Here is a 23,680-nt window from a genome sequence, read left to right as displayed (position 1 = left end):
AGTATTTTACATCAGCCAGGCCCTAGTTTCAAGAAATGATTGACCCGTTTCTAAACACACGGCTGCATATGACACACAATTTGGTAATCCCAAAATTTTTCACAAGAATTTACCCTGGACATACTCCAGTAGATTATCCAAACCAGAAAGGGATACCATATAATAATTGTAGGATCACTTTAGCGTTGAAGACCTTGAGCACTGCAGGGATATACAGATTTCCTCTCATAAAGAAGAATCGGGCAATAATTTGTGCAATAACATTAGCTCAGTTAATATTTAGGTTATCAGTGTTGCACTGAAAGGTCTTTTGAAGCTCACAGAGGTTTAAAATCAGCTTGTGATATACCGCTGAAAGATGGTACTAGGGGAAAATATAAGGCCCTGTTGACCTCAGTGGCAGTAGTCATGCAGTTCTTTGGAACTGACTTCAGTAATGAAAGCTGCATATTGTTTACTCATTTTTACTGGTATTTCTGAAAGGATTGTTTTCTGTTAGACTGTTAAATTCACTGTTTTCACCTAACATTTTGAAACGTATCACTTTAAGCCATTTCTGCCCAATGTTGCATATAAGCAACAGGGATCAAATGTGTACATCTGTGGCCTGGGCAGAAATGGGTTAATTGATATAGTGTTCCACTAGAATAATTTAGGCTGAATTCAAAAATTGTAAAGTTTTGGCTTCATCCTATAAAAATATTCTCAGCATAAATTGATACATATTATGTGGATGAAAATGAATTAAGAAGCAAGTATAATAATCATTTCTTTCCCATTTGTTGTCAGGATGAATCTGCAGATATGAAGTTCTTTCCCAGAAAGCAGGTTCAAGCAACAATGGCTAACAGAATTGGGCTGTTACATTGGTCAGATTACTTTTAATAACAGTTATAATGCAAAGCACAGGAATTGTCACTGTTTCAATTATCAGTTTACAATGATTATCATTTTATATTTTATTTTATTATCATTTTATAATGGACATGGTTCTAAACAGTGAAGGGGTGAAGGTTCCCTAGGTTGGGAATCACTGATCTAAAATGTCCTTTTCGATCAGTGGTTCCCAACCTAGGGGTCATGACCCCCCAGGGCAACTGGAAACACTGTTTCCTCTTAAGGGGAGTGGTGATCCAGCAGTGACAACACTTCTGGGTTTGCGCCACCACCTTTGCCGACTAAGGAAAAAAGAGACTTTCTACCTACCTGTGTTTGGTGGCAGCTGGAGATGCCACAAAACCTGGATTCTCGCCACTGTTGAACATATATAAGTAGAAAAAGCCCCTTTTTCCTTAGTTGGCAGCAGCAGCATAAACCCAGAAGTGCCATCGCTGCTAACACCACCATCACCGCCAGACCACCACCCCCATAATGCACAAACTTGGTGGTTTCCTACTCTGTCTTTTTACCACAAAATGTGAAAGTAAATACTTCAGCAACAGGATAATTATGTTTCTTTGTGGTCTGTATTAATCACTTTGAACTTTTCTAATAATCCGAATAATCCTGAAGTTTTTTCCTACCACAGCAAAACATAGCAGATGATATACTGTTAGATATTATCTATATAATCAATAAAATTTATAATACAACTAGATGATCCTTGAAATGCTTTGAAGATGTGTTCAAAGCATGAAGAAGTGTTCAATGCACAACATTATTGTGTCTTTTCATGACTTGAAATGTTAACAGTTAGTGAGGGAGAGTATTCATTAGTTTCAGATTAGCTTCTCATGCAAATTTACCTGGGAATAAGGCCCATGTAATACAGTGGAAGCTGCATCAGAATAAACATGCACAGGATTATACTGTTTCATCCCGAAGACAAAAAAATGAGAGATTGTCAGATGGAAAGACAATGAAGTGGGTTCATCACATCTAAAAGAAGCATTTTAAGATATATAAATAGCTTGATGTTCTTGTAAAGGTTGCTCTGTGTGTCTCTTTCTTTCAGCATTATGAGAGCATGTGTGTGCACTCTGTAGCCTCGAGGGGTTTCTATGAGTTTCACAGCTCTAAAAATGACTCATGATTGCGCAGGGAGATTTCGGTTCCTATAAAGGAGTTGACATTTCATAGATGAAAGCGCCACTTAGTGTCTGATTCAAACACAACAGCAGCATTTTGGGACACTCATTTTGGCTACCCTTATTAAATATTTTAACAGATAAATATCTGTTTATTCATATTCTTTCATCATTGACCAGAATCCAAAGGGCCATGTTCAATATTCCCCACATGCAAGGGGGTTTATCTCCTCTTCTGTTTTCACTGAAGTCTTTCTTGTCACCTCAAAAGATTTCAATGCAGCAACCTGGTATCCAAGTGGAACCATTTTCCGCATGTGGTTTTTGGGGAAACTTGGCCAGATTGTATACAGGTGAATCCTTTCTGTTAGTTTTGATGTAGAGTTTCCTGTTCAGGAAAGTGTCCTTAATATTTCTGAATTGGTTGTACTTCATGTTTTAACAGGTGATTTTCTTCTGAAGATGGATCAGTTAGGGTGGTGGACCAGTGAGATTGATCTATCCCCTGCGTCTCATAGTATCAATAGGTTTCCTAAAGTGTCTGTACAGTTAGCCCTTGGTATCTGTGGGGGATCCATTCCTGCCCTCACAGTTAACAGAAACCATGAGGAGGGCCTCAAGGACCTCCTGGATGTGACAGGAAATGCCTTTCAGTCCTGGAGAGGCTGCATTCGACCTTCCCAGCCCGCAGAAACCCTCCAGAAGGCACTTCTGGTTTTCAGCAAAAACTGGAAGTTCCTTCCAGATGCCTCTGGGCGGTTTTCTGAAGCCCAGGGAGGCCAAGCGTGGCCTACTGCACCAAAAGACCTTCTAGAGATATACAGAAGTCACTTCTTGTCATGCCCAGGAGGACCTTGAGTCTAATCCGTGGGTGTCGAACTCACAGATAATATATTTCTATTAATTTCAGCAGTTGCTTGAGCGATGACCTTATTATCCTTTGAATAACTGAGTACAGCCATCAACACAATTACTCACAAACCCCTTCTTAATTTACCAAGCATATATCTTTAGTTTACAGATAACCTGAGGCAGGTAAAGGGGGTGAGGAGGAAGATAACTAGAATATAACTGACTTTCAGCATTCCAGAAGTGGCCTATTGTGATACCACAGTATATTTTAAAGAATGTGCTGTGGTAATGTGGAATAAGCCATTTTCTGTTGCCTTCGTGTCTGTATAAATGTCACCTGAAAGATGAGAGAACTTTTGCCACTGGGATGATGTTGCCACCCACTCTGTAAGCAAAACTATTGTACTGAAGGCTGGCCAATTTACATGTAATCAGTCTTAATTATTCTGGAGTACTTTCTTATCCTGTGGTAAGATTTTAGATATACAGTTGTGCGTTGCTTAGCAACAGGGATGTGGACCGGCACTCCTATCCCCAAGTGAGGCTTGACGTCATGTCAAGCCTCCGAAAGTGAGGGGAGCCATGCTCCCCTCGCCTCCAGAGGCTTTTCTGAGCCTCGTGGAGGCAGTGCACATCTGTGTGCTGCCTCTACAAAGTCCAGAATGCCTGTTTCAGGTGAAAACACATGACTTCCGGTTTCTTGGGAAACAGGAAGTTACGTGTTTTTGACCGAAACAGCCAGTCTGAGCCTCGTGGAGGCAGTGTAAAGATGTGTGCTGCCTCTGTGAGGCTCAGAAAAGCCTCCAGAAGTGAGAAGCATGTGACTCCCCTCAGCTTCAGAGGCGGGGCAGGGTGAACAGGGACCAGCGGCAGCTGTCGCCTATGCAGGCTGTCACTGGTCAGAATGTCACTAAGTGACACTCACCTGTAAATGCAGCAATCTCCCAGCCGGTTTAATAATTTGTAATTGCATTTTTGCAAGGAAGTGTTTCTTTCAACCTTAAAGTCATTATGATCAAGTAATTTTCCCCCAGAGATAATTACAGAAGGACCCTCATATTCAGAAATCCCATATCTGTGGATTCACTTATTTGTGGATCGGGTCCACCCCTCCAGGGGCCTTGCAGGGCTTTCCCAGACCTTCTAATGCCTTATAACAGGGGTGCCCAAACCCCAGTCTGGGGGGCATTTTCAGCCCTTGGAGACCCCCAATTTAGCCCGTGGGTAGCCCTCAGTCTCCAATGAGCTTTTGGCCCTCCAGAGATTTGCTGGAGCCCGCGCTGGCCCAACACGACTACTCTCAGCGGAAGGGCCAACTGTTTGACCTCTTGCATGAGCTGCGGGCCATGGGCTCCCTCAATTGCTTGCTGTTTCTTGTTTGTGAAGCAGCAGTGGCAGCAAAGGAAAGACCAGTCTTGCTTTGCACAATGCCTTTTATAAGCCTTGAGCAATCTCAAGACCTTCATTCATGTACGTTCCATCTCTAATATATTCATTTATGTAAATGTATTCAAATTTTAATGTAAATTAATTCTTTTTTCCCCGGTCCCCAACACAGTGTCAGATGTAGCCCTCTTGCCAAAAAGTTTGGACACCCCTGCCTTATAAGGTATTAAAAAGTCATTTCTGGTTTTTTCACCTCCTGAGCTCAGTCTGAGCTCAGCAGAGGCCAGGGGCGGATGGCCTCAGCCTTTACTGAGCTCAGAGGTTGCTCTGGAATTGAAGAGAACAGAGCTTCCTGCACCTCTGGGGGGGGGGTTGTGGCCCCTTGGGACTATGGGGACGGGTGTTTGTATTTGCAGTTTCAGCTATCTGCGGTGTGTGTGTGTGTGTGTTCCAGTACAGAACCCCCACAGATAAGGAGGCACATCTGTATAGCAAATACATAAATAAGTAGATTAGCAGCTCCATCCTATCCTTCTCTCCCCACTGATGCAGTTCTGCCAAAAGGCTTACACTGCATCCTGGGGGAGGGAGTGTAGTTAGATAGAGAGGCTTGAGAGAGTTCAGGGAATATATTTTCCCTTACCTCCCCATGCACCTCCAACTTGATAATGGGTCTCTTTGGATCCGAGGAGTCAGAAGGGAGGAAAAGAGGGTATTGGGAGGTGAAGAAGGGGATAGCATCCAGTGCACCCATGTTGAGTGCCACCCCCCTCCTCCCTTCTGCCCTTACCATTCCACTTACCCCTACCCATTCTGTCCCCAATGTTGGCAGCAGGCACTGAGCCATTCTTCAGTTCACAGTGGGCTTCTGTGGCCTCTTCGCTAGCACTCTGGCAGTGCTCAACTTCACAGTCTGCCAGAGTGGCTTTTATAACTGACGTAAGGCAGGCTCCACTGCCAAAACACTCATTTTAGCGGTGGATAAGCCCAACAGGTGTGGGCTATTAATTTTTGTATTTTTATTTCAGAAGCATTTATGATTGAGTGGCTGTCTTTTTTAATGACATACTGATAAATTATTTAGATGAGCCATCCATGCAAATATCAATCCTTCATATAGACAACATTTTCAGAGAAGAATTATAAATTTATGGTATATCCATGGTTCATTTTTAGTTTCACATTAGGAGACCTGTATAAGATAATTCTATACGTGTAGTGTCATTGTTTTTGAACAAGTTCTGGATTTTGTATGGTGATTTGTAAAAAAAGGCAGTTGCCAAAACAGCCAGATGAATTCATTTGAACTCAGTGGTATACAAACTTTGAATTTAAAGCATGAAAACATTTTAATTGTTTGATAGCCCAATTCTATCTTGCGCTGGAACAGGCCGGCGCAGGGTAGGAGGTGGATCCAGTGCAACCCAGAGTAAGGGAATTTATTTCCCCTTACCCTGTTTCACGTGGCAGCCACCTCAATGGAGCTAATCAGATCTGCGCCAGCAAAATTGCTGGTGCAGATCCAAGCATGCTCAGGAAGAAGGTTCCAGTTGTACCAGAGGCCAGTTCCACCCCCATCCTAGGCCCACTTCGCCCACATTGGGAGTGAGTGTGGAAAATTTGTTCCTTCATACGCAGGGGATAAGGGTGAATTTTAGATCCTTTGAGATGGGAGTGAGGGAGAATGTGACCTGGAACCAGTGGCGTAGCAAAGGGAGTGCAGGGGGTAGCAGTTGCACTGGGCATCAAGCTTTAGGGGGGCAACAAGCTGAACTTGACACTAGTGACCAAAATTGTGAAAATCTTGGTATGCATGAATAATACCATATTGTTATATATTATCGGAAAGCTAATCTTATGCAGAATGCAATGAAACAAACTGCATCGGAATATCTGTATTCTATCAAAAGCTATGGCCAATTAAACAGAAAATGAAAACACAATTGCCTTATGAAAAAGTGGATTCCTTAACTTAAAACTAACCTATGAGACTGATTGTTCTGAGAGCCAGTGACATATTATCATGTTAATGACATGTTGCAATGACATGTTATTATAAAGCATGAATCAAATAAGGTGTTAATATGAGTCAGCTCTCATTTCCATGTATCATAATACAGTTACCCCTGCTAACTGGGTAAAAGGCACTTTTTCAAGTGGTACCCCTCTTATATTTAGCAAGGGGAGAATAACCTTCCCTCTTCACCTCAGCACAGTGTCTCTAACCTATCAGAGGCACACTTTTTATTTATTTACTTAATTAATTTGTTTTCATCAGGGGGGGCTACAAATCTTCTTTGACCCCAGGTAGCAAATAGATGCCTTAGCTATGCCACTGACTGGGGGGAAGCAGAAGAGCAATTAGGTGGCAAGCTGCTGGAGGGAGGATGTGGGTTCTTCCCAATTTTCACTTTTTAAAAAGCCTGGGTGTGACGTCACTTCTAGTTGTGACATCACTTCTGGGGCAACATTTTGAACTTGTCACTGGGCTATCATTAGATACACCACTGCCTGGAACCTCTGTGAAGGGTTAGGGTTGGTGGGTGTTGTGATTGTTATTATGTTAAGACCTATTTAGATGGGAGGAAGGTGTATTGGGAGGGATCTGATGGCCTACGTGAGGGTCTTTTATGCAACTAGTGCCCTTTCTCTGTTTCCCCTCCTTGTTCCTTCAGTGGGTTACTCGCTAGGGTGGAAGTTATTTTTGTTTTATATTGTGCTTGATTGGGTGGAATAAAATCTTTGATAGGTATGCTACAGCTTTGTTTTCAGAAAGCGGTCTCTGCTGTTGACTGATGTGTTCAACTTCATTGAGGAGCTCAGGGAAGGGAAAGGATATCACTATAAATAAGAGTGATGGGCCACGTTGGATATGGTGTGTGGGAGGGGAGGGTCATGGCATGCCAGGGGAGGCTGAAAAGAGGTTCCATCATAGACGGATTGTCTCTCTCTCTGACCCTTCCCCCAACTCTCTAACAATTGATGGCCTTGTTAGTGATTATTTGTGTCTGAAGCTGCTGATTTTGAATGCCAGGTCAGTGAGTAATAAAACCAGTCTCATTTGGGATTTAATCCTGGATGAGGGTGCTGATCTGGCATGTGTTGCAGATACCTGGTTGGATGAGGCAGGACAAATGGGTCTTTTCCAACACTGTCCACCACATTTCCGGGTGTTACACCAGGGACGGGGTGGGAAGTGACAATGGTCTATCAGTAGTCCCTCTCCCTTGTTAGGTATCCTGGGCAGCAATTATTATTATTATTAACAGTATTTATATACCGCTTTTCAACGAAAAGTTCACAAAGCGGTTTACAGAGAAAATCGAACAACTAATGGCTCCCTGCCCCAAAAGGGCTCACAATCTAAAAAGATGCAAAAGAACACCAGCAGACAGCCACTAGAACAGACAGTGCTGGGTTGAGGAGGGCCAGTTACTCTCCCCCTGCTAAAAAGAGGATGTAACAATTGAATGGGTTACTGTGGCATGTTACAGGGGTGGGACAAGATTGGGATTCTGTTGGTGTACTCTCCACCTTACTGCCCAGCAGTTTCACTGTCAAAACTAACCAGGTTGATCTGGGATGTGGCATTGGAGTCTTCCTGCTTATTGGGGCTGGGGAACTTAAGCATTCATGCCAAGGCCCCAGAGATAGGTGCAGCCCAGGATTTAAAGGGCATTATGAGAACTGTGGGCCTGTCCCAAGGATTCTAGCCCCAACATATAATATTGGACATGAGTTTGTATTTATAGCCAGACAAGTGAATGGTGATCTGGATATGGAGAAGATTAAGATAACTACATTGTCATGGATGGATAACTTTCTGATAAAATTAAGGCTTTTCGTGACCTCTTGTGTTCTCAGGGCCGTATTGTTTGATCTACTCTTAGAGGCTACTGGATCCAGTTGGTTTCCAGAGGACTCTGGGGAATTTTCCAGCTCCCAAAGTCTGTGGCTAACCTGAGGCCCTGGTTAATCTCTGCAATAGGGAAATGGCCAGGGCCTTAAATCAGAAAGCTCCTGAGCTGCCTCTGCCATGTCCCAGTCTCAGGGTGGCTCCTTGGTTTACAGTGGAGTCCAGATGATGAAAAGGTTAGATGTCTTGAGCAGCAGTGGTGGAAGACTCATGATGAGTCCACCCAAAGGCTAGAGCTCATTTTATGGCCTAATCTGTGACAGTGACAGAAGTGAAACATACTTTCTCCCCTGTTAACATTGCATCTGTTGAAAGTCGGCCAGCAGACTTTTGTGTTCCGCAAGGCCTGCTCCCTTTTGTGTTTTGTGACTTTTGTGACATTTGTGTTCTGCTCCCCCCAACAGATTGAAAGTACACAGAGGCCTGCCGTGACATGAAAATTCTGATTCCGCTACAGGCATGCCCCAGTATCCATGGGGGTTCCATTCTAGAACTCCCTGTGGATGTGTGAAACCACAGATACTCGGGACACCCCTTGCGCCCTGGGTCCTCTGGAGGTGAAGTGGCTTCCCCGGCTCTCATAATGCCTTTTGAAGGCATAAAAATGTTACTTCTGGTTTTGCCAAGAAACAACCATTCTGAACCCTGCAGAGACCACAGGCAGACACATGCAGCCTCTGTGGGACTCAGAAGAGCTTCCAGAGGGTGTTCAGGGGGAGTGGATGGAGTGGGGGCCCCGCACCCATGGATTATTGAAATCGTAGATACAAGATATGTGGATACAGGCCCCCCTGTATTTTCTCTTGATCATACATACGATACTGGGTAAGAGGCACTTTTTTCAAGTGGGTTCTCCTCTTTTGTTTAGCACTGGGAGAGTAACTGGCTCTCCTTACCCCAGCAGGGTCTTTTCTAGTGGCTATCTGTTGGTGTTATTTTGCATCTTAGATTGTGAGCCCTTTTGGGACAGGGAGTCATTAGTTATTTGTTTTTCTCTGTAAACCACTTTATGAACTTTTCATTGAAAAGCGGTATATAAATACTGTTAATACTATTAATAATAATTACAAGAATCATAATAAATACAGGTGAAACCTTGGTATCCACTGATTTAATATCCACTGACTTGATTCACCAGTTATTCCGAGGTCCACTTTTAAAACCTTGTAACAAGGGAAAAAAGCACCAAAATCCAATTTCCTATCTTAGTGCTGTTAAATAATTATAATTTCATTCGATTAGACTCTATTATTCCCTACATCTAGTGGCTAAGAGCCCAATCCTGAGCTCGGCGCTCCGGCTTTCCACCAGAGTGCACTGTTGCAAACATGCTGTAAGGGAAGTGTGCAAGGCTTACCACCGGGCCAGTGCCCGTGCTAGCCCATTGCTGGCCAGCGCTGGGCTAGCACTGGGCGGGCACCCATCCTCCACTGCTCGGCGTTCTCAGGGACCGTCGAGCCACGGCACAGTAAGCAGGGGTGGGGAGGGGGACAGGGAGGAGGCGTTCCGGGGAGGGGAGAGGCGTGGGGAGGGCAAAGAGAGGGCGGTTGGGAGGCATGCCAGGGGAGGGAACGGGGAGGCGGGTCCAGTGGAGCTCAGCTCCACCAAATCCTGTCCATTTGTGCAGGGCTCTGTGCCCTACATGAACGCCTTTAAGATCAGCAGTAAAGTGAGTAGCCCCATTGCAAGGCTGCTTCCCTTACCTGGGAAATGGGGATGAAAGTTCCCTTCTCCTAAGGCACCACCCACGGCAGGCTAAGGCACACAGGATGCGGCGGGAGCTGTTCTCGAAGCCACTGCAGCCGCGCGTCCCGGGCAGCTCAAGATTGGGCTGTGAATGAGATATGCTGTCTATAACAGTGGTTCTGTGCCATGGCACACTGGTGTGCCGTGAATGGCCTGCTGGTGTGCCATAGGAGTTTGTGGGAGGGTCATTTATTAATAGGGCCATTGGTGGATGTGAGTTCCCACCAATAGTATGGTGTCAATTGTCAAAAAACTGATGGTGTGTCTTGATAATTTTAGTACCTTGTCAATGTGCTGTGAGACGAGAAAGGTTGGAAATCACTGAATTAGAGACTTGTGTAGGGTTAATTAGAAGGCTGCATTCTTTTGTCATATTGAACTAGCATTTCATAGAGTTTGTGTAGGCTGCTGTGACTGAGAGAACGCTAAAATCTGAAGACTTGTTTGTTTAGTTATTTATTGCATTTAAAGGAATATCAAGATAAGGTACTGTACACTGTTTTTCACAATCTTTTATCCTCACAAGCATCCTGTGAGGCAGGTTACGTGAGTTGAGTATTGCCATACATTCTTTTTGTAGACTGTTTAGTTTTGTTATGGGACTGTAACTATTGAAGGATTTTTCTTATCAGGATTTTTCTCTAGTTGTTTCAGCTTCTAATTTAGTGACTATTTAAAAATACTGCAACGTATGCTAATTTGATGATGAATTATATTTTCCTGATATATCTATTGTGGGCTCCATAAGAAAACTTTGTTTTCAGCCTCATGTCTTTGAGATGTTGCTTTTAAAGAAAAATGCCATCTACAGTTCTGGTCAACATATAACACTAAACTAAATTTACCCTGCTAATTGGGTAAGAGGCACTTTTTCAAGTAGGTGCTCCTTTTTTTAGCAGGGGGAGAGTAACTGGCCCATCTCACCCCAGCAGTGTCTGTTCTAGTGGCTGTCTGCTGGTATTCTTTTGCATCTTTTTAGATTGTGAGCCCTTTTGGGACAGGCAGCCATTTAGTTATTTGATTTTTCTCTGTAAACCGCTTTGTGAACTTTTAGTTGAAAAGCAGTATATAAATACTGTTATTAATTAATTAATTAATTAATTAATTAATTAATTAATTAATTAATAATAATAATAATAATAATAATAATAATAATAATAATAATAATAATAATAATAATAATAAACTACTTTTGAAACACTGAGTTCAATTTTCTTGCATTGTAATTTATAATTGCTGTTTTAGTCTAAAATGTTTTGAGAATAATCATAGGGCTATATAACAGTTGCGTGCAACCCTGGTGGGAAAAACAAACTGGCAAGGAGGTGTCATTTAAATTATTTAATTTTTAATTGATTGAAAATCAATTTCCAAGTTGGGGATTTCAAATTTGTGTAACTCTGTAATGTTTAGTAAAATAGACTCTCTGCAAAAAATAACATTTATTAAGCAAACTATTCTTGCTTATGTGATTCATTTAATGTGTTAGTATGATCATCTATTAATGTAGCTGTGGTTAATTTTGTTTCTTATTGATTCAACAACTACATATGAAACTTCTTTTCAGGAAATCAGAAGACTGTTTTTAAATCAGTTCACAAATGTGAGTTTGGCTTTCCCCCCATCTCTATCAGCAATACTTTTATATGCGGTGATAAAAAATGTAGGCATTCCATAATTATTCTTAACATTTATATTCTTCATGTCTTCCCCACTGTACAGACTCTGCCAAATTACTTTCTTTAAGAAAGATTGTAACAAACATTCTCATGTGGGAATAATGATATACTTCAGGAAGTCGGTCCTAAGCAAGAACCATTATTGCTCACTGCATTCAAATCTGATTCCTGTACATATTTCTTTTCAGCCAAAACAAATAGTTGCCTTCACATCTTGTGACCTAGATATCTAATTGGACCACCCATTTCTGTATAAATGTCCCTGCTCATTAAGATCTTGAAAGGCCCTTCTCAGTGTGCCCTTACATTCAAAGGTTAAGCTAGAGGTAGAAACCAGAGTGAAGGTTTTTTCTATCATGGTGCCTGGGTGTGGAACACCATTCATCTGCTGCCTGTTTTGCCTCATTTTAGATGCCAGGTTAAAGCCATTTCTTTCCCTGACCTTTTAATGAACAGTAACTATGATTTTAGTGCTGCTTTTCTTAATTTATTGTTGTTCCTTTTATAGTAGGGCTGAACTAAAAGTTCTCAGACCAGAACTTGGAAGTGTAGCAGGCCATATTGCCTTACTATATTTTCCCAGATTCTGTAACTCTGAATATTTTAGCTCTCCACCTATTCCACAATAAGCTTACATCAGTCTCATGTGAATGTTAAATAATGAAGAAGCACCGTAGATACTGGCCTATAAGTTGATCTCACCAATAAGTTGAGGGCAGGTTTTGAGGCAAGAATCTATGACTCTAGGATAAGTCGGGGTCATTAACTTGGGGGGGGGGGTCTGATTATAGTTTTGTCTGATTTTACCCTAGGCCAGATTCTGAAAAATAACCTTCCAGTAATCGTTACCTAAGAACTGACAGTCTCTAATTTATTAAAAATATAGTAAAAGATCATAAGATTCATTTTTATTCATAAACTTTTAAATTCTGGTCTTCACCATCTTTTTGTAAACACTATCAAAGAGTAACTGCACTGTAAACAACATACTAATAGAACAGTGGTTCCCAACCTGGGGTTCATGTACCCCCAGGGGCACTCAGCAGAACCTTTAGGGGTACTTGAAAGAGAATGGAATAATGGCAGTGCTCCAGAATGCCTTGCAGGGCCAGCAAGGCAGGAAAGGAGGTAGCTAGTTGACTGTGAAAGCCCCACCAATAGCTAATTTTTGGTGATCAATTCATGTTTGAACCAGTGATTGAAGACCAGCACAGGAAAAAAACTAAAACACAAAAAAGTGATTTATCACTCAGAATTTCTCAGCACATTTCTGATGCAAAACAGTGCAAAGGCAGAGTCTTCTGCTCTTAAGCCAGAAGCTCTACATATAATATACAAGTTAGAACACAACTGGGAGTGTGCAATTCAATTCACAGCAGAGACAAGCAACAGGAAATGGCTGTGCCCAAGTGCAGCTGCACATAGCTGAAACCCTGTTTACTCAGAAGCAAACCCATTGCTTTCCCTGGGTGTTATTCCTAAGTAATGGTGCTCTGAATTATAGTTTTTGAGACATTTGATGGGAGTGTTTCCACTTTCAGGGAAGGTGCATCCTGCAGCTGCAACAAGCCCACCCTCACCTGGTCTGAGGGCTGTTTCCTCCTCTTGGTTTACAGCAGGATCAAGGCTGTCAGGGGTTTCCTGGTCAGTTTCCCTGATTGCATGGCTTGTAAATAGGGGGCAGAGAAAGAGGGACAGTGGGGAAGGGAGAAGAGAAGGGGGAGAAAACAGTACAACAGAGTGAAGGCTGGTGGAGGGAAGAGAGGGGCTGGGGCTGGGGCTGAGGCTGGGGCTGAGGCTGAAGGGCAGGGAGAAGCAGGCAGTGCAGGAGTGGGGGCGCAAGGGAGGGAGGCTGTGTGTAGGGCTCCCCTCCTCCCTCTTGCTTGGAAGAAGCAGATGCAAAGCTGTAGATTCTGCATGAAGAAGCAGCCCTCCTGCCTCTCTCCCCATCTTCAAGCTACGTTCTTTTCCTGGGAGTAAGCCCCATTGACAATAATGAACTTACTTCTGAGTAGGCACGCACTGGCTTGGGCTCAAAGGCTGCCATCCTGTGCTGACTTTCCTGGGAGTAAGCCCCATTGACAATTATGGTATTTACTTCTGAGTAGGCATGCATAGGCTTGGGCTCAAAGGCTGCCATCCTATGCGCACTTTCCTGGGAGTAAGTCCCACTGACGACACGCATGGGACACGCTCCAGGCTCCTGCTCCCCTTTCCTGTCCTTGCGAAGACTAGCAGGGGCAGAGGAGGAGGAAGTCAGAGCCAAGGAGGCCAGGCTCGGGGAGTCTGAGCGGGCAGGACAGCAATGCCCAGGAGCAGCAACGAGGAGGGAGGCAGGGAGGCAGGTGAACGGAGCAGCTCCGTCAGACTTCCCGCTCGAGGTGGGAAGGAGGGAGCAGCAGGCAAGCCGAGGCTGCTCCGTCAGGCTCCCTGCGCACGGTGGGGCAGCAAGTGGCGCATCATCCTCCTCAGCAGCACCATAGCTGCTCCGCAGTGTGCCTGAAATAGCTCCTGAATCTACCCTAATCTGCGGGGTCACTCGGGGTCAGGGCTATCTGTTGGGTCAAATTTATTGCCCTATACGCGAGTATCTATGGTACTTTCCGATGTTTTATCTGTTACTTTACAAAGAAAGAAATTATTTTATTCATGGGATACATATGTACAATTATTAATGCATATCTACACACATACATTTGGGGCTCCCCGACCAAGTCTAAAAAGCAGTGACAGGCTCATGGAGACAATCTCCCTGCCCTCCCTGGACTCAGAATGCTTGCATGCTCTGTATATTCAGTTTACCTTGACCTTCCACAGTACTGATCAGGAAACTCTGTTTTCTGCAGTTACATATGTTTCATGTTTGGGTTTTTTCCTTCTTTACATTTGGGAATGGGTACCATGTTTCTTTAGATTAGGGGTGCCCAAACCCTGGCCCGAGGGCCATTTGCAACCCTTGGGGACCCCCAATCCGGCCCATGGGGTGCCCCCAGTCTCTAATGAGCCTCTGGTCCTCCGGAGACTAGCTGGAGCCCACGCTGGCCTGATGCAACTGCTCTCAGTGTGAGGACGACTGTTCGACCTCTCACATGAGCTGCAGGCCCAGGGCTCCCTCCACTGCTTGCTATTTCATGTCTGTGATGCAGCAGTGGCAGCAAAAGAAAGTCCAGCCTTGCTTTGTGCAAGGCCTTTTATAGGCCTTGAGCTATTGCAAGACCTTCATTCATTTATTTAAGTTCTGTCTCTAATATTATTTCATTATTATTAACAATATATACCACTTTTCAACAAAAGGTCACAAAGCGGTTTGCAGAGAAAATCAAACAAGTGGTTCTCTGCCCCAAAAGGGCTCACAATCTAAAAATATGCAAAACACCAGCAGACACTCACTAGAAAAGACACTGCTGGGGTGAGGAGGGCCAGTTACTCTCCCCCAGCTAAGTAAAAGAGGAGCACCCACTTGAAAAAGTGCTTCTTACCCTGTTAGCAGGTGTTGATATGTATAAATATATTAATTTATGTAAATTTATTCAAATTTGAAATGTTGATTAATTCTTTTTTTTCCTGGTCCCTGCTTTAGATCATATAAAAATATCTGTCCCCTGAAATATCAAACTTTTCTTTGCCGTTTTATTTATTTAAAGTACTCATTTATTGTGTTCAATTAACTACAAAGGCCGCTCATATGATCATAAAACGATGATAGAACAATAAGACATTCATAAAAAAAATAACATAATAAAACAATAATAAAATGCAGCTGTGGATCCTAATCTTTGGTGGAGCAATGCGCCATCATCACAAGTGCCTTCTGTGAATGGAAGGAGTTTTGTGCTTTTACTAGGTTCCTTTTATTTAAATTTAAATAGATTTATTTATTTGAGAGATTTATATCCCGCCTTTCCCATGCCAAAGCATAGTAGAATACAAATGATTTTATTACAGTAATTATTCTACCGGCAGCATGCAGCTTTATCAGCTTTCAGTCTCTCATCCAAAATTCGACCCGAACCATTCCTACTTAACATTCTTCCAACAGCCTTCTGCTCAACCGCCAGACCATGCCTGCTGCATCATCTAAGTTTATGTTCTCCAGTGGAGGAAGGGTGCATTCCTTAGTATGGGTTTGCCCTTGTGTTGCTAGGCAGGGTCTAATCAAGTCACATGACCTCCTCCACACAGAAGGCTCTCATTTCCCAGTTTGGCCTTGCCTCGCTGACAAGAGGTCGCAAGTCACTCTGCTCCCTCATTTGAGGGGCTGTTTCACGCTTCTTTTTTCACTGAAGTAAACTGTTTTTCTACTTTCCTCCTCCTCCCCCCTTGAGGGGGCCAGTCCTTTAAGGCACTGGAGGGATAATGCGGTGAAGCTCCCTCAGGGGCCTGCTTTGGCGGTGGGGGCTTCAATGTTTTCATGAGGCACTTTCTTACCGGGAGTTTCTCGGCTCCCCTGCATTATTTTTCCCTGAGTCTGTCAAGCGGCGAAGGCAGCAATGGTCCAGAGGATTCACGGTGCCCACTGCCTCATTCTCCAAGTACCGCCACAACCCAAATGGGTCCCAAAACTTCGCACCTCACAGCTGTTGTGGTGGAAGTGAAGGAGCTGACAGGCCTCCTCTGCCTAGTTTGCCCGTTGGGCAAAAAGGCGGGGTATAAATTAATAAAATAATAATAATAATGATAGTTTCGAGCTCTGCTCGTTGGGGGCAAGGCAGGCACCTTCTATAAATAAAGCGCCCGTCCTGCCCAGCACTCCCAAGCTTCAGCAATTGACCTCAGGTCTCTGAGGTGAACCTCTCAGGCACCATTTTCAACTCAAGAAGTTGAATCTAATTAATGTATAGGGATATATTTCTGTTTAACACCCTGGTTTTATTATTTATGCCAATAAAGGTTTTTGACTTTACTTTCTCCTGGCCCCCAAAAATCCCAAGGAGAGAGAACGTCCCCAATTTTAGGAAGTGGGTGGAATGCACCCTTCCTCCACAGAGAACAAGACTTCCTAGGTAAGGCAATTACCTCCTTGGTGTAATTACCTCCTTGGTGAGACCTCCTGCCACATCCTGGCTAATAACAATCTCAAGCCTGGGATGGCAAAAACCTGACAGATAAGATGAATTCCTTACCTGGGAAATCTTATTCTCTGTGGAGGAAGGGTGCATTCCTTAGTATGGGTTTGCCCTTGTGTTGCTAGGCAGGGTCTAATCAAGTCACATGACCTCCTCCACACAGAGAGCTCTCATTTCCCAGACAGTATGTTGAGCTTAAGAACCAATCCACAGTAGTTGGCAACCTTCAGTCTCGAAAGACTATGGTATCGCGCTCTGAAAGGTGGTTCTGGAACAGCGTCTAGTGTGGCTGAAAAGGCCGATTCGGGAGTGACAATCCCTTCCACACTGGGAGCAAGTGCAGTCTGTCCCTGGTCTGTCTCCCTGGCTATGGGCCTTCCTTCTTTGCCTCTTAGCCTCAGACTGTTGGCCAAGTGTCTCTTCAAACTGGGAAAGGCCATGTTGCACAGCCTGCCTCCAAGCGGGCCGCTCAGAGGCCAGGGTTTCCCACTTGTTGAGGTCCACTCCTAAGGCCTTCAGATCCCTCTTGCAGATGTCCTTGTATCGCAGCTGTGGTCTACCTATAGGGCGCTTTCCTTGCACGAGTTCTCCATAGAGGAGATCCTTTGGGATCCGGCCATCATCCATTCTCACCACATGACCGAGCCAACGCAGGCGTCTCTGTTTCAGTAGTGCATACATGCTAGGGATTCCAGCACGTTTCAGGACTGTGTTGTTTGGAACTTTGTCCTGCCAGGTGATGTCGAGAATACGTCAGAGGCAGCGCATGTGGAAAGCATTCAGTTTCCTCTCCTGTTGTGAGTGAAGAGTCCATGACTCGCTGCAGTACAGAAGTGTTCAGGACGCAAGCTTTGTAGACCTGGATCTTGGTATGTTCCGTCAGCTTCTTGTTGGACCAGACTCTCTTTGTGAGTCTGGAAAACGTGGTAGCTGCTTTACAGATGCGTTTGTTTAGCTCGGTATCGAGAGAAAGAGTGTCGGAGATTGTTGAGCCAAGGTACACAAAGTCATGGACAACCTCCAGTTCATGTGCAGAGATTGTAATGCAGGGAGGTGAATCCACATCCTGAACCATGACCTGTGTTTTCTTAAGGCTGATCGTCAGTCCAAAATCTTGGCAGGCCTTGCTAAAACGATCCATGAGCTGCTGGAGATCTTTGGCAGAGTGGGTAGTGACAGCTGCATCGTCGGCAAAGAGGAAGTCACGCACACATTTCAGCTGGACTTTGCTCTCAGTCTGGAGAGGTTGAAGAGCTTTCCATCTGATCTGGTCCGGAGATAGATGCCTTCTGTTGCAGTTCCAAAGGCCTGCTTCAGCAGGACAGTGAAGAAGATCCCAAACAAGGTTGGTGCAAGAACACAGCCCTGCTTCACTCCGCTTCGGATGTCAAAGGGGTCTGATGTGGAGCCAAAGACAACAGTGCCCTTCATGTCCTTGTGGAAGGATCTGATGATGCTGAGGAGCCTGGGTGGACATCCAATCTTGGGGAGAATCTTGAAGAGGCCGTCCCTGCTGACCAGGTCGAAAGCCTTTGTGAGATCTATGAAGGCTATAAAGAGTGGCTGTCGTTGTTCCCTGCATTTCTCCTGCAATTGTCTAAGGGAGAATACCATATCAGTGGTGGACCTGTTGGCTCGGAATCCGCACTGTGATTCTGGATAAACGCTCTCTGCAAGTACCTGGAGCCTCTTTAGTGCAACTTGGGCAAACAACTTTTCTACAACACTAAGGAGAGAGATGCCACGGTAGTTGTTGCAGTCACCCCTGTCGCCTTTGTTCTTGTACAGCGTGATGATGTTTGCATCCCTCATGTCTTGAGGTACTCCACCTTCTCTCCAGCAGAGACAAAGGATTTCATGCAGCTCAGTGATGATGATCTCTTTGCAGCACTTTAGGACTTCAGCAGGGATGCTGTCTTTTCCAGGTGCCTTGCCAAAGGCAAGGGAGTCCAGGGTCACGTGAAGTTCTTCTAGGGTTGGTTCACTGTCAAGCTCCTCCAGCACAGGCAGGCACTCAGTGTTGTTCAGCGCTTTTTCGGTGACTACATTTTCTCTGGAATATAGCTCAGAGTAGTGCTGCACCCAGCATTCCATCTGCTGCGCCCGATCCTGGATGACCTCGCCTGTGGCAGACTTCAGAGGGGCAATTTTCTTCTGTGTTGGACCTAGGGCCTGCTTGATACCATCATACATCCCCTTGATGTTGCCCGTGTCAGCTGCTATCTGCATCTCAGAACAGAGCTGGAGCCAGTAGTCGTTAGCACATCTCCTGGCAGTCTGCTGGACTTTGCTGCGAGCAGCTCAGAGGACCTGCAGGTTGCGCTCACTGGGACAGGCCTTGTATGCTGCTTGAGCTCTCCTCTTTTCCTCAATGACTGGTGTCAACTCCTCAGAGTGGGCTTCAAACCAGTCTGCCGTCTTGTTGGTCTTCTTGCCAAATATGGACAAGGTGTTGTTGTAAACGGCATTCTTGAAATGTTCCCATCTGTTGGATGCGTTTGCATTGACCGGGCCTGGAAGAGATTCCTCAAGCGCTCGTGCAAATTCCTCCACTTTTCTCTGATCCCGGGTCTTGCTCGTATCAATGCGAGGTCTTCCTTCCTTTTTTGTGTGGTACAGTCGCTTTGTTTGCAGTTTCACTCTGCTGCACACCAGTGAGTGGTCGGTGTCGCAGGCAGCACCCTAATAGCTGCATGTGATCTTGATGCTGGGAAGGCTGGAGCGTCTGGTGAGAATCAGGTCGAGCTGGTGCCAGTGCTTTGATCTTGGGTGTCTCCAAGAGACTCTATGTTGGGGCTTTGTGTTGAAGAACGTGTTGCTGACACAGAGACCGTGATGACAGCAAAACTCTAGCAGGCGTTGGCCACTTTCGTTCATCTTCCCAGTGCCGAACTGACCTAAGCAAGTGGGCCGCGAACTGTTATCAGCACCAACTCTAGCATTGAAGTCGCCGAGGATGAACAGTGGCTTTTTTACGGGGATCTTCTCCTGATTCCAAACCACAGTAACTCCTGATTAATCTTCAGGCACAGTCAGAAGTAGAAACTATGAAGAGCATTGAGTCAAGTTAAATGGTGCGTAGAATAAGAGGGGAATAAAGGGGAAGTACCCTACTATCTCCCGTCCAGTTACTATCCAGCAGGAATGAGATTTTAACTAACATGGCAAAGTATCTTTATTGCATTTATATAATTCAGTTCTTTCAATGTTCAGACCACATAGTATATCTCTTCAAATCCATACACTTGTCATGACATGACTTGCCCTCCCACATCAAGCATATATTCCTCGTTAGTTAAGTGTACTACTCTTCACAATATTGCCAATCTTTCTACCTTTATTTTCTATTGTATCTTTCAATTTAACTAGCTTTAGGTGTCCAAATGTCTCTTGTTCTCTTATATTATTCTCTGGAGTATAGGCATATGCAATGGCAATGCCACTTAGCATTGAAAGGCACTATCAACCATGGTTTGAGAGACTTTGGAGGACAAAGAAGATCTAAATTCCCTTACTCCTAAGCCTCCCAGTCTGCAGTGGCTCTCCTCGGACAGTCTGTTTGGAGACAGTGAGGCTGGTGATAGAGCAGGGAGGGTCTGGCATGTGCTATTGCTGTCAGATCCACCCCTCTCAGTTGCCTTACCTGCTGTGGCAGTCGACGTGGGTCCGGCAGTTGATAAGGGCTGCTGTTGCCTCTTGTATTAGTGCTCCCAAAATGGCAGCCAATAGAGTGCTCCGGCCAGCAGCCCAATCCTATATATCCTCTGGGGCTACCCAGATACCTAATGCAAGTAGATAGAATGGCCAAGTGGAATTGTATTGGCTACAAAGAGAAATGTTACACTTACACAACTCTGTCTTTTAAAATACTCATATAAACCAATGGGTGTTGCGAGGGCCAAAGGACCTGTGTTTCAGAAAACTATGGACAGGAAAAAAAATGGATAATCTTGCTTTCTGTTTTTTCAGGAGACTCTGATAGACTGGTGTGACGAAAAGGAACTGAACTTAATTTTAACAACTGGAGGAACAGGATTCGCACCGAGGGATGTTACACCAGAGGTGAGAGAGTTATTTCTGTCTAAAACAGCAAGGCTTTCTCAAAAATTGGTCATCTTATTCTAGATGTAACAATTCAGATGGAATTCTGCCTTTTGGTATAGTATTAAAATGCTAATTCATTAATTTAAAAAAACCCGTACTTAACAATTTCAAAATTAGCAGTGGATTTTACTTAACTGCTAACAGACAGCTCCCATTTTGTGTGTAGACTATTCTCCAGCATCCTGCTTACCTCATCTGCATTATGGACCAGGACATGTGCCACTGGGATACAGAGCTCCTTCTCAGATAGGCCTCCTTGGAGACGGAGGCCTTTTCGATCTAATTAGTGTGGGCCAAGAGGAAGAGTGCCAGTCCATTTCTATTGCCTCTATTTTTGTAATCTTTTTTTCCTGTACAGTTGCTCCCACAGAATTTCTAATTATGCGATGGGTCCATAGTGATTGTCATTCCCTTTTTCTTTGGTATAGTGGGCAGAGGCAAGACAGCTGGTGTAGTATACTGGCTAGGGATTGAGCTGCAGATGGGGACTTCCCCCAGTTCAAATCTCTCCTCTGACATGAACTTACTAGGTGGCCTGAAGCAACCTTCTCCCTCTTAGCTCCAGCTACAATATGGCGGTATTAGTACTTTACAGGGTTATAAAGTTTACGTATGGATGATTCATGTGAAGCACTTTGCACACCCAGGTAGTGCTATATAAATTATAGGCACTATTATCAGATTATCATTATTTAATAATTATAAAACTATTTTTCCCTTGTTAGTTATAGGTGGAAATGCTCAAACATTTATTTTCTTGAATTTTCTTGAAGTTGAATCCCTTTCTTATTCACACAGCCAGTAGTGTGGGAGCCACTTCAGCGTGGAACAGTTCAGTGCTGCAGCAACACAGCATTGTGACTAATGAGATCATGCAAACACGGCAATCACTTGAGTCTTTCTCACTTGGGAGGAAGAGTACCAATCAAGTGGGAAGGATCCATCCACTTAAGCCTTCTCACAGGGCTATGCTATTAATGTGGGATTGCACCAACTTCATGGAAGTAACAATACATGCAAAAGTAGCCTAGGAGAAAACCTGCTCTGTGTATTAATACTAGTTCTCCCAATAGGCAGACTAGAGGTTTCATTTTGATTTCCTTCATATAGTAGAAATAGTGTATTTAATGTAGAGGTTGGTTCATATTAGTTTCATGCTGAATGTTATGGGGAGTGAGGCAGGAAAGGAGTCAGGATTATTATTAGTATTATTATCCCGCCTTCTCCCCACAGGAACCCAAGGCAGCTTACAACAATTGTTAAAAACATAGATTAAAAACATAATTTAAAAACAAGATAAAGCATATTTGCAAAAATTATTCTGGATTACAGAATATTTGCTATTTTATCAACTTTCAAAACAGCTATTTGAAAAAAGGAGGTTGGTTGAGATTAAAATCTTGTCCCACTATACATTGAGTTCCTAAGCAATTTAGGGCCCAATCCCATCCAATTTTCCAGTGCCAGTGCTGCTGTGCCAATGGGGTATGCACTGCTTCCTATGTTGGGGAGGCAGTCACAGAGGCCTCCTCAAGGTATGGGAACATTTGTTCCCTTGGGACTGCATTGCGGCTACACCGATACTGGAAAGTTGGATAGGATTGGGCCCTTAGCTTGATTATATTCTGCATATTCCCTTTCCTTCTTAAGAAATAACTATCTAAAGTAGACATACTGAGATAGAAAACTCTCAAGATTGTTCAAGAACTTGTTTAATGGCCCAATTGTGGTGAGGCCTGCACTGGCAGAATGCATGTTCCACCAATTTGCGCTGTCACGAAAGCACCATAAAGTGCTTTGCGACAGTGCAAGTCCTAGGAGCACCATTGGGAAGGCCAGAGCCTTCCTGCTGGCGCCGGTGGTCATTGGAAGGCCCACCGGAGCAGGTAAGTCCAGCACAGGGGCAAGGGGACGGGGTTGAATGGGGTGGGAGCAGACTGGAATGGGGATGGTGATGGATCTGCAGGATCGCGTCACTGCCAGGCTCACAATGGCTTTTTAAAATTTACCACTGCCTTCAGCAGCCTTCTGGAGTTGTGGGGAGCCTCACAGAGCCATCTGGAAAGCTCCCCGTGCCTCAAAATAATTAAAAAATGCTATCATGACCCATTTCCAGTTTTGCAATTGTGACCCAGAAGTGGGTCGCAATTGCTTTTTTAAATTTTGAGGCACGGGGGACCTTGAAGAGGGCTTTGTGAGACTCCTCACAGCCCTAGGAGGCTGCTGCAGGCAGGGGTAAGGTTTTTAAAAACCCCTGTGAACCTTGCGTTGTTAGTGATATTGTACCAAGCAGATATTGTTCCTATGTCTGCCACCTATGGAGTTGCTTCAGTTGGCTCTCAAATTCTCTTTTTGTGCACTGAGGGTGAGCGAGAAGAGGATCAGGGCAGTGAGAGTCCACCTTTTCCTCCAGTGCTGTCACTGTGAATGATTGCAATGGTAGAGCTACAAGAAAAAGCAACGCAGCCATCCTATTTTGATTGCTCACTTTTGTGAACTGTCTGAACAGGATTGCTGAACTTCACCCCCATCTCCTTGCCTATCTGGCAGCGTCCCCAAGCTAATGGAATATATGGCTAAGGCAGTGGGAAGTTGATCAAGGTTCCCTGTCTCACCTACTCAGAGTTCCCTTTACAGGATCAAAGCTATTCAGGGCGACATTTGATTCAGTCTTAAAAGAACGTGCTCCCAGTGGTGAGGAAAGAGAAGAAATATACATCTCCCCTGTCCTTTTGAGCCTTTTTCCAGTGCTACCAACCCATAGACCAAGGAAGGTTTGGGCCAAATGGGGCAGAACCGAACTGGCCCGAAGAACAGCAGGTTCGTCAGAAGGAGATCATCTTTAAGAGCCTCAAAAGGAAGGAAGAGTCAGAACAGCACCTGACACCAGGCTGCCCAGCTTTC

At 44.4% G+C, this 23,680-nt stretch overlaps 1 protein-coding gene across 7 annotated transcripts in view; it reads left to right on the top strand.

The window, feature by feature from the left end:
• Positions 1–23,680, top strand: part of GPHN (gephyrin) — a 464,667-nt gene that overhangs the window by 186,833 nt on the left and 254,154 nt on the right. For 6 of the 7 annotated variants that reach the window (XM_066612401.1, XM_066612402.1, XM_066612400.1 and 3 more), the window contains exon 4: positions 20,642–20,734. In XM_066612401.1, coding sequence (XP_066468498.1) covers positions 20,642–20,734 — 93 coding nt within the window. Of the gene's footprint in view, positions 1–20,641; positions 20,735–23,680 lie in introns of those variants that run through there. The other variant, XM_066612406.1, reaches the window with a different exon arrangement.

This window comes from Tiliqua scincoides, chromosome 1, assembly GCF_035046505.1.
Source record: "Tiliqua scincoides isolate rTilSci1 chromosome 1, rTilSci1.hap2, whole genome shotgun sequence".
Lineage (NCBI taxonomy): Eukaryota > Metazoa > Chordata > Lepidosauria > Squamata > Scincidae > Tiliqua > Tiliqua scincoides.
The sequence above is the reverse complement of the archived record's forward strand: the minus strand, read 5'-3'. Positions and strand labels throughout refer to the sequence as shown.